At 37.3% G+C, this 14,676-nt stretch overlaps 1 protein-coding gene and 1 pseudogene across 6 annotated transcripts in view; one reads left to right on the top strand and one right to left on the bottom strand.

Annotated features, from left to right (window-relative positions):
• UBN2 (ubinuclein 2) overlaps positions 1 to 14,676 on the bottom strand; it is a 76,858-nt gene that overhangs the window by 33,822 nt on the left and 28,360 nt on the right. For all 6 annotated transcript variants that reach the window (XM_034637843.1, XM_011218288.3, XM_034637844.1 and 3 more), the window contains 4 exons: positions 12,710 to 12,847; positions 11,777 to 11,880; positions 8,660 to 9,149; positions 3,949 to 4,019 (listed from right to left, as the gene is read on the bottom strand). In XM_034637843.1, the coding sequence (XP_034493734.1) occupies positions 3,949 to 4,019; positions 8,660 to 9,149; positions 11,777 to 11,880; positions 12,710 to 12,847 (803 nt within the window). The remainder of the gene's footprint in view (positions 1 to 3,948; positions 4,020 to 8,659; positions 9,150 to 11,776; positions 11,881 to 12,709; positions 12,848 to 14,676) is intronic.
• Positions 10,926 to 11,221, top strand: LOC100482320 (annotated as a pseudogene).

Here is a 14,676-nt window from a genome sequence, read left to right as displayed (position 1 = left end):
GAAGCCAAAGATTCAATTAACAGCTTTTGGGGAAGAAAAGAAACCCTCCCATATCAAATATATATCTCACTTATAAGATACACGGCAATTTCAGAAACAACAAAATGTAGAAAACTATGCTCTTAGCACTGGCAATAAAAATTCTTGGTATTAGAGAAGTCAGACATGTATATAAATGGAGAAATGTTTAGAATCTATAAGAACCAGAAGGTCAAATGCAGAGAGGATCATATGGGAAACAATCACTATTGTCATGAGTTTTGTGTATAAACATCTGGTTAAATAATATTATGTGTGGATCTTTATTAAAAGTCTATAGACTCTGGGTAGGAGGCTTTCTAGGCTTGCCCTGTTATTAAAGATTGGTTGAGGCTGAAAATAAAATAGAAATGCTAAGTAGTAAGAGATTCCAAGTAAGAATAGAGTGACTCCGTGACATACTTCTAATAATCAGTGGTTTCCAAAGAGGGAGGAAATTCAAAAACACAAAGAGCTGACTCCCTGCTCCTAAGCCAATACTAAGTAAAAATTAGAGAAACGTCTTAACCCTAAAGGTTAAGGATCATATCAGTCTATCACAAATATATACAAATTCCTACCTGAGAGCAGTATATTTTAAGCACACATCCCTCACACATTTTTTTCCCTAAGAATTCCAATCTTCTAAGGCCTAAGAAGTACCTAAAACACATGGTAATGAAAAGTTTGAATTTCAGTTATTTTCACATTACAGAGAAATAAAGCTTCCCCCTAAAGCAACAAACGTTCCCTGAGCCTGCCTCCTTCTATCCACCAGGTTCTTTTGCTTCTCCAAGTGAAGTCTATCCCCAGAGCAGATATCCGTGCATGAAAATTACAATGGGTGGCTCTCAAACCTCTGATAATAAATTATGAACATGCAATCACTACAGGTTCTAAATGGATAAAAATATACTGGGACCATCTGCTGATAATGCATTAGAGGACAAACACCGGGTTTTGTGAGTAAATAAGCTTGAAACCCACTATTATATCCCTATCTTTACAAGGCTCTCATTTGCCTCTGAAGCAGCCTCCAAGAAACACAACATAGGAATCCCTCGCTGAAGCAATGGTCAACTTTATAAACAAGATTCTTCTGGCTCAGGAATACTTAGTCTTACCTGTATTTTCACAGAATTCTAGAAACAAGTCATTTCCCCACAGTTGATATATGACATATCTTCCTATACCATCAACTACCTCTTTTTATTTTATTTATTATTTTTTTAAAGTAAGCTCTACACCCAATGTGGGGCTTGAACTCATGACCCCGAGATCAAGAGTCACACGCTCTACCCACTGAGCCAACCAGGCACCTTTCTCCCTCTTTTTAAAAAACAGAATATAGGGGCGCCTGGGTAGTTCAACTGATTAAGTGTCTGCCTTCAGCTCACGTCATGATCTCAGGATCCTGGGCTAGTGCTCCACGTTGGGATCCCTGCTCAGTGAGAAGTCTGCTTGACCCTCTCCCTCTGTCCCTCCCCCTGCACTCATGCCCTGTCTCTCAAATACACAAAATCTTAAAAAAAAAAAAACACAAAAAAACCCAGAATATACATCTCATTCAATCAGTTTGAAAACACTAGTAAAAGAAAAATGACTAAGTCCAAGTGAATTCTGGAATCTACTTAATTTCCTGAATTTTTCCTCAAGTATTCCAGATATCTTACCAATACTGTCCACATAACAGAACCACTGAAAACTAGTAAGTGAAGAAAGACTCAGGGAGCAGTAAGCCAAGCACAAAACCCAAAATAACTCTTATTTTATAGCAAGAATTCAAAAGCCTGTTGATGTGTTGACTGATAATACACAAGAGGGATGTAAATCCCTCCTGTCCCTAAACAACTTTAGAGCATTTGCTGAACACAACTCAGGTTGGATTGGGATCACAGGCAAAGGGTATCAAGACTTTGTTAGCAATGTATGCCTGAGGGAAAGGAGGAAACGGGAAGAGATCAAGCTGGCAAGTTGTTTTTTTGCTGATCCAAGTCAAATTCAATTAAGCAAAAAGAAAAAGTGTTCCTATTCCAACAAACTCACGACTTCTTTCTGCCCAGCATAAGGAAGCAGTGGTGAGGCAGAGCCAATACACCTGGATAATTTCATAGGAATTTACTACCAAAAATAATCATGTACCATGTGCCCTTAGATTAACTCAGTCCAGAGAAACAAGGGATGTTTGTTTAGGAAAGTAGAAACAGAGGCCAGGGGCATAAATAAGTGATTAAAATGGAAAAAATTAAACTCTGAACACTACGACTTTATAGAACTGGAAGCACACTCTGTGAAATAAAAAAATAGACGGGCTCCAACAAAACTAGAGGATTTAAAGTAGACATAGGGAGGATTAAGGAAAGTCTGTCGGTGGGGGGAGGGTGCCTAGCTGGCTCAGCTGGAGGAGCACGCAACTCTTGATTTCAGGGTCGTGAGTCCAAGCCTCACATTGGGAATGGGGCCTACTTTTAAATAAATGCATTTAAAAATAAAAACATTTTTTTTAAAAGTGGGGAGAGGAACTGGCCAGCTCAGTCAGTAGAACACGTGACTCTGGATTTCGGGGTCATGAGTTTGACCCCCATGCTGGGTGTAGAGATCACTTAAAAAAAAAAAAAAAGGCTTAAAAACAAAAACAAAAAAAAAAGAGAGAAGCCTGTTAATGGAATGCTGATATTCTGCTCATCTGAGATGTTATGTCCCAAGGATGGTCCTTTCTTTCTCTCAGGGGAGAAAAAGCCAGTCCCTCTTTACAGAAGAGTAAAATAAAAAAGCACTGTCTCAGTCATAGGAAAAGGACCTGATCCAGTAAACTTAGGGCTCTGGACTAGAAAGAAAAAGCAGCCAGGCAGATTCCTGATTAGGGAATCTGGGACAGCTCTGATGAGTAATGGTTACACTGTTTATTGAATCTGGGGTGTAAAAAGAGCTGAAGCAGGCAGGAAGCATTTGCCTCGCTTCCAGGCAGACAGAACCAACCTGAAAATCCCTGGCAAAAAATAAAGAATAGGAACAAGAAATTCCGCCGTCCCCATACCAGTAGCATATTAGTTCACATGTTTCATGGGTCCACAGGGGACCAAAAAGATTTTTTAAGTACTCCGGAGAAAGAGAGACTGCACTTAACTAGAACAGTTATCAAGGGGAAAAAAAACAAAAAAAGAATAGTTATCGAAGCAAACCAATCCATCATCCTTTGTATCTTATGAGAAACTACCTCCCAATATATATTTAAAAGACAGGACTCACACACAGTATTGGAAACACTGCTTGTTTCTTTGTATATAATACTACCGAACCACCAAGAGCAGGCACACATTATTTTCGTGTGAAAGGAGTAAAATCTGCTGCTTTCTCCAGGATTGCTTTTTTACCCACTTCTGCTTGCAGCCAAATATACATTTCACTTCTAAAACCAATGGTCAAAATTTACAAGCCAACAGGTTTACAAGGACAGTTTACTAGATCACAATCTTAGAACCTGCAGCTTCCTTAGTATCAAACTTCAGCTAAGAGTAAAAACTTGTCACTAATTTAAATACAATCTGTATCCCATCTCAGCCTTCAGCCTCCCCTTCTTCTTTTCGCCTTCTTCACACTGCCTCTCTCCCACCTCACAACCAGAATTTCTTCATTAAACCATACTTTCCATTTGGCTATAAATGTTTGTATGAATTATAATTAACCTTGCTAGATACCAGTGGAATTATTTTTCCCAAATCTGAATGAAAATAGAAGGAAAATTATACCAAATTTAATATGAATACTCAGAGCTGTTCCAGAAAGACATTTTCATATAAAGTGACAAAAAAATACATTTAAATCTAAAATAATATTCAACCTGTAAAGTTGTAACGAACTATGTTTAAATGAGTTCTTAAAGTTTAAATAACTTTTTAGATTTTTTAATTAAAGAAGAGAATTACTTACTCCAGAAGAATATTATTCATATCCTGTGTAAAGAATTTTTTCCTTCCTTCTTCATCAAAAAGTTTGGCAGCCTAGAGAAACATAAGATTGTCAATATTGCTTTCTTTCTTTTTTATCTTTTAAAGATTTTAATTTTATTATATTGACAGAGAGGACGTGCACACACAAGCAGGCAGAGGGAAAGGGAGAAGCAGGCTCCCTGCCGAACAGAGCCCGGGCTCGATCCTGACACCCTAGGATCATGACCTGAGCCCAAGGCAGACCTTTAAAGGACTGAGCTACCCAGGCACCCTGTCAACATCGCTTTCAATAAACACATTGTTTCCATATCTATTTACTAAAGAATAAGCTTCCTGAGGTTGGGGCTACTGTGATTTACTTCACTTTATATCCTCTATACCCAGCTTAGTACCTGGCATGAGTAGGGAATTACAGAGTGTTGAAACAATTTTAGCATATATATCATTGTTTCCTATTATCTCTGTATTTAATTTTTCTTAATCCTGCTAAATTAACAAAATTATACATACAAGACTTTTTAGTGCTTTGGGTATCTTGTGTACGTTGACTATCCATGGGTTTATTAATTATTGCTGTGATCTCTAAGATAACAAGCAGATATCTCAATTTCTACTGCCTGTCTACAAAATATCTGTCTGATATTCTACATGTTATACTCATTACCATGTTTAATCCTCATGACAGCCAATGACATTGGTATGACAGCTCCCATTATACAAATAAGGAAACTAAATCTGTCAGAGGTTACATGACATGCTCCCAAATCCCTAGTAGTAAGTGGTGGATCCAGGACGCAGACCACAAGCTTTCTGACTTCAACTGTGCAACACTGCCACCCTGTACAAAGATACCTGGCTTACCACAGGCTCCACCTAATTACTAACAACAAAAAAAAGTAGGCAAGGTTATTATCAAGGGATTAAGCAAAAATTAATGCAATGAGCTTAATTTCATCATTACGTTTGTCATCTCAACCAGGAGACCAGAAACCAAGTATACCAGCACACCCTACCATAAGCAAAATCTACTGGGAAAATCACAAACGATGTAGTTGAGGTCCATGAGATATAAAACATCAAGAAGCCTGATCTAATAATCTGAGCAAGCCATATGCTGATTCTATCAGCCTACCAAGTTATTTGACAACTTTACATACAATAAATAGAAGAAAATTTCTAAGACGTGCCTCAGTACCTCTTAGAAAGAACGAAAACTGGGTTTGTGTAGGGGGTGGAAATATATGAAAGACATAAGGAAAACTAAACTTCAAGAAAGAAAATAAAAAACAGTCAACAGGTTGAACAGTGGAAGAATATTACAAAGTAAGAAAAGAGCCACGAGAAGCGATTCCTTATCACACAGACATAAGCATTTAAGCCAAGGATGAGTTCTCACCTCCTAAAGAAAAAATACCATCTCACATTTCAAAGAAAACATATAGAGAAGTCCGAGATACCAGTAAGTGAAATAAAAACTTCTTATTGATGATTTCCTACTAAGGAGTTAGGGAGCACCTGTATGAACCCTGGCAGGGCTATTACTGGGAGAGGAATAGTTTTGAGTATATAAGATATGACAAAAGCTTTTACAAGATTATAACACACTCATTACTATCCAATTTTGTTTATTAAGTGAAAATGAAGGGCATATACCACAGCAGACAGAGCGCCTACTATGGAGCTCCACGGTCCTGCCTTTAAATACTGACTTTGAATCATGGCTCAGCCACTTAAAAATTATGTGGCCATGGGCAAATTTGAACCTTAGTTTCTTCATCTATTAAATGGAAGAATACTACCTACCTCACTTGATTGTTGGAGGATTAGACTCACAGTAGGTAAAGTACCCAATCAGGGTGCTGTCTCCTAAATGATAAATGCTATGTGAGACACAGCAGCACTGCACTCAATACAGAGTAAAGGTTTCTGCTAAGTAAACAAGAGCTATTATTTTTACTTTATATTTTTAAAGATTGTATTTATTCATTTGAGAGAGAGAGAAACAGAGAGAACACAAGCAGCGGGAGAGGGAGAGGGAGAAGCAGACTCCCTGCTGAGCTGAGAGTCTGACATGGGGCTGGATCCCAGGACCTGGAGATAGTGAGCTGATCCAAAGGCAGAGCTTAACAATCTGAGCCACCCAGGCACCCCAAGAGCTATTATTATTAATAATATCTTGCAAAATGTGGATCACATCACTAACACTTTTTAAGACCTAGAAGAAACTAAAGGTTTTAGGGATAGGAAATATGGAATAGCAAAAAGCACATGCTTTGGAGTCAGGTGAACCCTTGTGGCTGTAAGTGTGGCTCCACCACTTACTAGCTGCGTGGACCTGACCAAGCTATTTAACCTAGCTCAAGTTTCTTAACCATAAAAAGGAAATAATACCTTTATTTCCTACACAGAGTAGCTGAGAAGATTAAATAAAAAACCCACATATTACCAAAACTACAGTATACTTTTCAAAAAATAAGCACAGAAAATAGCAAAACAATGAAAACAAAAGAGTAATAGAACAGGATAAAAAAGAAAATGACAAAGATCAATTATATAACAACTGTAGAAAGATAAAATCATTTGTTAAAAGAGAAAAGACTCAGATGAGGTCAATAAAGAAATTACATGCTGTCTGTAAGAAAGAGCTAAAATAAAGAAAATCTAAGAGGTTGAAGATAAATGATGAGAAAAGCTGCACCACGTAAAAATAAAGAGAAAGGAGTCTACAGTAAGTCAGACAAAACTAAACTCAAGGTAATAATAGCACCAAAAGTCACCTTCAAATCATAATCATCACAAAGATCTAGCCATCAAGAATATTATGGGTCAAACAATAGAGCAAGGCAATAAAGCAAAAATGATGTTAAACACAATTCATAACCTAAGAAATATTGGCAATGAGATATTTTAACAGACTTCTCTAAATCCTGGACTAATGAAGTACATTAAAATAAGTAAAAATACAGGGGAACTAAAATTGAGTCACAACTTTAGAAGAAATACTAAAAAATAAAAAATGGAAAAAATAATAGAACTGCTAAATAAAATCTGTGGACCAGTTACTAGAAAAATTAGATAAACCGAATACTCCTGTAATCAGATATTTAAATTTTAGGAAAAGTTATGAGAAATAAATACAATATAAAGATGATTAGTAAATTTTAAAACACGACTTAAATTGGGTTACTATAATCCCAGGAGAAAGAAGCAAACTGAATAGTCCATACATTACCATCCCATTAATTATTTTTTATAATAACACTTGCAAATGCATGGATTAAAATCCAGAAAAATAAATAATTTAATATTGGTTGTCTCTGCTGGGTGTGGGGAATGTCAGATTATGGGGGAGTCTTTCCCTACGTATAACACATTTTGCATTGTGCATTTTACTTTTGCAGTCAAGGAAAAAATTGAGGACTAAAATACGGCATGGGTTCAAATAAGCACGCTAAAGTAATCAAGAAGGACATTTTAGGGGCGCCTGGGTGGCTCAGTCGATTAAGCGTCTGCCTTTGGCTCAGGTCATGATCCAGGGTCCTGAGATCGAGCCCCGCGCCGGGCTCCCTGCTCGGACGGGAAGCCTGCTTCTCCCTCTCACACTCACCTTGCTTGTGTTCTCCCTCTCTCGCTGTCTCTTTCAAATAAATAAATAAAATCTTTAAAAAAAAAAAAGAAAGAAAGAAAGAAAAGGGCACTTTAAACTAGGTTTGGCATGTTATTTTTTTTTTAAGATTTTATTTATTTGAGAGGGTATGTGAGCACGAGTGGGGGGAGGGGCAGAGGGAAATGGAGAAGCAGACTCCCTGCTGAGCAGGGAGCCTGATGTGGGGCTTGATCCCAGGACCCTGGGATCATGACCTGAGCTGAACACAGACACTTAACCAACTGAGCCACCCAGACGCCCGTTGGCATGTTATTTTAAGTGAAAATACTATTTCCCTGAGATTAAATGGATAAGTGTGATGACATTTATCTGGATTTGCAGCTAGTTAATCAAAGACTATGAATCCAAGTCAATCTAGAGAGGTATCTAACGTGACATACTAAAGCTCAGCTCTCAAGTTTCTCCTAATGGGAACACAATGCATGATTACTAAACGTGCTGATTAGCTGGAAAATCAATTATAAAATAGCTAGATGTCAATATAGTTTGGACCAAGTTCAGGTATACTTTTGTAATGTTATTATTTGCTCCTACCGTCCCTTTATTGTCTTTACATGACTGTTTTTACAACAAAAATTGTATTTATGAAATCTCTGCTGAAAAATATTTATAAGATGAGGGACACCTGGGTAGCTCAGTCGTTTACATGTACTGGGATCAAGACCCGCTTCAGGCTCCTCGCTCAGTGGGGAGTCTGCTTGAGGATTCTCTCCCTCTTCCTCTGCCCCTTCCCGCCACACTCACTTCTGCGAACATCGTCTTTCCAAAGTAAATGAATCTTTTAAAAAATTTATAAGATGAAATAAAATAATAGATCACCCATATGATGCTGTAATTATAGTTATACATATTTCTACTTAAAATCAAAGGCCTATGCATACAGCCAACACCTAAAAGGAAATATAGAAAATTATAAATTGTTTATATGGGTGCTGGGATTGTGGGTTATTATTTTTGTCTTATAAAAAGCATTTATTGTTAAGTTTATGTAGCGAATAAGAAACAAGGGGATTATCACACTTACTACACGGAGGTCTTCAATGCGTTTTTCAAGAAGGACCGGTAGACCCTCTGGGAGTGTAGGCACCACCTTGGGCATAACCTGAGAGGCATAGGTTGGCTGGGTGGTGTTTCCATTCTCTCCCCCTGACTCAGAGAGGGGGCTACCATCAGAAGCAGCATCCAGTAATCTGTCAAAGTCGAAATCATCTAGCATCTCTAGGGCATTTTCAGCTTCCTGAAACAGTTCATTTTCATTTGTGCCAACAAAAATGGGGAGGTCCGGATCAGCACTGTTCAGATTTAGGTCCGTGACGTCATTTCCCAATGCTACAGCATTGGAGGGGGGTTTATGCAGAGAGGACGTCGTTAAGTTCACTGGGACTTTGGGGTTAGGCTCCTTCTTTAATGCATCCTTCTCTTTCTGAAATTTTCGTATCATGGCAGCTAGAGAAAGAGAATCTTTAAAACGTTTCTTCTTTTTTTCGGACTTATGGGAATTTAGAGCCACAACTCTGTGAAGAAAAACGTCATCCGTTAGGCTATGTATGATTTTAAAGTTTAAAGCCCCATGTAAATAAGCAGGCACAGATCATCAAAACAACTCTCTGACAGGTGGAACAGCAAATTTCTTATTAAATTATCCTTTTATCACACCATCTTCCTCATCATCTGGACTGTCAGTGAGGAAAGGCGGACAGGTAAATGGCGATCAGAGTGAAGAAAATGAATGGACTAAAGTTAACAGAAACAAACAAAACTGAATGTAGCTCAGGTTGATGAGAGTATATGAAGTTAAACTTACTACTCTTTTTGGAATGTTCACATTCTTAAGCACTTCTATAAAGTGATCACCTAAAAAATTAACCAAGTAAAGAAATGCACTTCTGAAAAACAGAGTTGCTTTACGACCAGAGAAGCTCACACAAGTACAACTTCAAGCTGATACTCCAGGTGGTTTGTGCTACAAACTGCCAAAGAAATGCATAATCTGTCTAGACCCTATTCTATCTGCTGCTACCTTCTGATCATTTTCACTTTTCATTCTGGGAACAGCTATGTGAGGCAATCACATATGCGTAATTTTCTATGACAATGTTCTCCCTACAGAAACCATGGGGAAAAGATGGTTTCAGTTTAGTTATCACTTTCTCTAGAAATCTTTTCTACATTCTATGGCTTATATGCTTCTATGCGCACTACAGAATCAAAAAGACGACCTGTACCTTCGAGGCAAGCCCACGTTTCATTTACTGTTATATACTCCAAACCACAACACCACCTGGTATACAACAGATACTTAATAAATATTTGTATGAATAAGCTATGAATTTGAGAAAATGACAAGTTCAATAAAAGGCATTACAGACTTTCCCAATGAAGTTTACTTGTAAATAATGAACTTTTAATATATGCATTAGTAATACATGTTTTTCCTTGTTTCTTAATGACTCCAGGGTCACTAAAATCTCGTGCTTACAGGAGGATAAATACCTCCCTACATCAACTTTTTTAATACCGATGGCCCAAAATTCAGATGCACAACCCCTGGTAAGGAGGGGAAGAAAATCCAGCCTCTCATAATTTCTGTCCCTTAGTTCTCCAAAAAACCACGGAGAAGCAAGAGCAACTGGTTATTCTATGAATGCATGGTATGAACGTTTTATTCTTACGGCTTAAGTCTTACGAGAAAATCTACTTCATTTTTAGAGACAACATCATTACCTAAAGTTACAAGCGTGAAGAGCTAAATAAGTGACTTTTTTTTTTTTTAAAGATTTTATTTATTTATTTGACAGAGATAGAGACAGCCAGTGAGAGAGGGAACACAAGCAGGGGGAGTGGGAGAGGAAGAAGCAGGCTCATAGCGGAGGAGCCTGATGTGGGGCTCGAACCCATAACGCCGGGATCACGCCCTGAGCCTAAGGCAGACGCTTAACCGCTGTGCCACCCAGGCGCCCCAATAAGTGACTTTTTAAATAGTAAAACAACTATAAATTTTTCACACAAAGACTACTGCCAATCCTCAGTCCTCTAATAAGCTTAGTTTTAGCACAAAAAGTTTAAAACATTTGTTCAAGGTTGACAGCATCTTTTCAAACTGGTTCTTGTTGGTTAAAAGTTGTAATGAGCAAAATACTTAATGAACTAATTTGTAAATCTGATCTAAAACACCGTGTCTAAAATGATAAGGCCTTCTACTTATTAATCAATAAATACAATATTAATTATAAAATCTAAGATGACAGATTGAATACTGAGTGTCGTAAGAGGTCAGATTGCTGTCAGACATGGCCCACAGACACAGGCATGAACATGGCCATAGTAAACTGAAACTTCCAGATTATAAACAATGGAAGACAGAAGAGACACCATTAGAAATTGTCCAGAAGAAGCTGGCTGCACGAGGGCTAAGGGATCCATGGGGCCACAATGAAGCTTGGAGATACACGGGTGGCTTTGCAAACAATGTTTCCTTTGTTGGTGCATTATTAAAAGGATTCAAATGGGGATTTGCTGCATTTGTGGTACCTATAGGGGCTGAATATTACCTGAGTCCAAGAATAAAAATAAGAAGCATTACTGAAGAGAATACCTGGAAGTATCTTAAAGGCTTTTTTTTTTAAAGATTTTATTTATTTATTTGACAGAGAGAAACAGCCAGCGAGAGGGAACACAAGCAGGGGGAGTGGGAGAGGAAGAAGCAGGCTCCCAGTGGAGAAGCCCGATGTGGGGTTCGATCCCAGAATGCCAGGATCACGCCCTGAGCCGAAGGCAGACGCTTAACAACTGCGCCACCCAGGCACCCCCTTAAAGGCTTCTTCTTAATGGTCTTATAAAAATAAGATTTCTTCAATGTAGACTACTCGTCTGTGTGTTTTTCCGTTAAAGAATACTAGTAAGACTTAATAAAGATAACATGTGCAAAACAAAAACAAAAAACCACGATGACAAAGCTTTCTACTTACTAATACTTATACTTAATACATATTAATATTCTTAAAATATAAGTTAACAGTCATTGACATTTATAAATAGAGTTATTAAATTAGATCTAGCTAAGCTGAATGAATTAATGCTAAATATATCTTTCTAAAAGGGCAGCAGGTCATGCTATGACCCTATGTTTAATTTTACATACCCCAATTGTTTGGGTACTTTTTTCCTTGGCTTCTTCTCCTTTTCCCCTTCCTCTTTCCGCTTCCGCTTCTTCATTTCAATATCATCTTCTTTTATTTTGGGAATCTGCAAATGATAGAAGAATGTATCACTTATCTGAATATCAATGGATTACTCTTTGATGTTCTCAATCTAGCATCCAGGGCAGTGTTTTCTCTCAAAGTTCAGTGTAGATTAGGAATGCTTGTTATAAATGCAGATTCTTGGGGTCTAGAGCATTGCCTGGTTTTTAAGAGACATTTTGGTGATTCTGGTACAAGTAAGTCCTTGGATCACACTTTAAGAAACACTTAAGGACACTGTGCATTTCCTAAAACAATATATACATTCCATAGAATTAGCTTTATAAATTACATCTCAGGAAAGGTAATGGCTTTTAATCATTTCTATACCAAGTCTTAACTTATCCTAGAAACGTACCCTTATCCCCCAAACAGTAGATTATTAGACCACATATGGAGAAAGAAGTTTTTTGTTTTTTTAAGATTTTATTTATTTGACAGAGAGAGAGGCAGCGAGAGGGAACACAAGCAGGGGAGTGGGAGAGGGAGAAGCAGGCTTCCTGCTGAGCAGGGAGCCCGATGCGGGGCTCAAACCCAGAACGGGGCTCAATCCCAGAATGCAGGGATCATGACCTGAGCCGAAGGCAGACGCTTAACGACTGAGCCACCCAGGCACCCCTGGAGGAAGAAGTTTTAAAAGAAAATACAATTCTACCATGATGCAAGTATCAATTTCCCCTTATCTACATAATTTTACCTTAATGCATGTAAATAACTACAGATTCATTAAACAATTGTTAGCATTTTAGTTTTCCTTATCTTCACAAGTAAACTTAAAAAGTACACCCTATTAACTGAACATTCATTACTACTGCAATGCTGGATAAACTTACTTTGGGTGGCTTGTGCTTTTGGTTGTCTGTAATATCTTCTTCTTCAGTATCTGAAGCTTGGCGAAACTGCAGAGTGCCAGTGTTGATGTAAAAGCCTCCATACTTTGTTGTTAGAGAAGCAGGAACTAACTCGTCATACTATATTTAAAAAAAAAAGGTTTCAGATATATCCTATGATTAATTCTATAAATATATCAAAGAAATTCAATCACTATGTCAGAATCTTCCTTAAATCCTAACTATAAAACTGAATGCAATGAATGCAATAAGGATGTCTGTGGAATAAATTTTAAAAAAGTATCTGGGATAAAAATGAGCCCAGATTACTCAGTATTTATAAAGAATGGAAATTCTGGAATAACGACACAAATTCTATCACCTGCTGAGAAAAATTTAAAGATCACTGATACTATTCTTAATGAGTCTTTTTTTTGTTTTATAAATCTTTATTTATGTATTTTTTAAGTGACCTCTACACCCAACGTGGGGCTCAAACTCACAACCCAGAGATTAAGAGTCACATGCTCTACCAGCTGAGCCAACCAGGCACCCCAAGAACAAATGATTCTGATGAGAAATTGAAACAAGTTAAAACAGATGACTAAATCTCCAGGCAAAGAATAAATTTCATTTCCCACCATATCAGTATATAATTTTATTCATAAGATTATAAAGAATAATAAAAACATAAAAAAAATAAAAGTAATAATAAAGAATAATATTTCTTCTGTCTTAGCTCTACACTTTTAGGTGAAAATTTTTAAAACAAAAATAGCATATGTATTTAAAAAGGAAGCAGAAAAATAACTGCCCAGTTCAGTAAGCATACACTGTAATGAGCCAGGTACTTTTTTGGAGCAAGAGATGCTAATTATCTAAACTAGACTGAAGGTCTGACCTAAAATATCACTTAAGCTGATGTCCTCTAAGCTTGGATTTTAAAGTTTATCACTTCTCACCTGATGAAAATGGACAAAAAGCTAACATTAAATGAAAGTCAATCTTCACCAAACGATGGAGTCCACAGTGGCTGAGAAAAAACGAACTACTTATCTAACAGAGCTAGATACCTGCTACCTGAGGTTCCCAGAACTCTACCTACAGGTTCTTCAAATTTTATATTTTTAAGAAAGTCAGATTTTTAAGGAGAATCCTTTGCCATGGACAAGGAAGATAGAGACAGTACTAGTTACTGTAAGAATATTAAGGCTATGTACAAAAATTTTGCTTTTAACCTGGATCCTTTTCAATTGAATTGTGAACAGAAAAAGAAAGAATTTCCAGTTTAATCATATTGAATCAAAAAGAAATGAAGTGGGGGGAAAAAAGGAATGAATTGCTTTCTTGTTGCTTCACTTGATGGGCTACCATAAAGACCGATGGGTAAAACCTTCAGAAAGGGTCCAGTACTATCCATAAGCAAAGGAGTGATGTGAAGAGTAGAGAATTAAAAGTGAAATGACTTTGTAGTAATTATTTTCGGAAATGTGTAATTGTGACAAACACATCTGTACTTTTTGCTTACACTGCTTTATAATCTACAATGCTTCTTCATATAAATTATTTCACTTGGTCCTCCTGATACCTTTGAGGCAAAAAAGACAAGTATTATTCCCATTTTATAAGTGAAAACCAAATTTAGAGGTTAAGAACCTTGCCAGAGTAATTTTTTAAGCTTATGGTAGAAGCTCTGACTGTATTTCAAACTATCCACTATACCAAGCAGGTTCTCCGACAGGAAACACATTCATCACTATATTACAGGACAACGCAGGTGTATTCAACATCTGTATGCTGTAGTATTTTACTAATAAGCTTTCCCTATCAGAACACTCTTCAGGAGAACAAGCTCTTTGTGCATATTTAATTTACCCTTTTAAGTAGAACGTGTTAAGAGGCAAAGGAACACTGAACTTGAAAATCAGAAGGCCTGGATTTACCTTTGCCAATGACTGGCAATCGTGACC

The sequence above is a fragment of the Ailuropoda melanoleuca genome, chromosome 1, assembly GCF_002007445.2.
Source record: "Ailuropoda melanoleuca isolate Jingjing chromosome 1, ASM200744v2, whole genome shotgun sequence".
Lineage (NCBI taxonomy): Eukaryota > Metazoa > Chordata > Mammalia > Carnivora > Ursidae > Ailuropoda > Ailuropoda melanoleuca.
The sequence above is the reverse complement of the archived record's forward strand: the minus strand, read 5'-3'. Positions and strand labels throughout refer to the sequence as shown.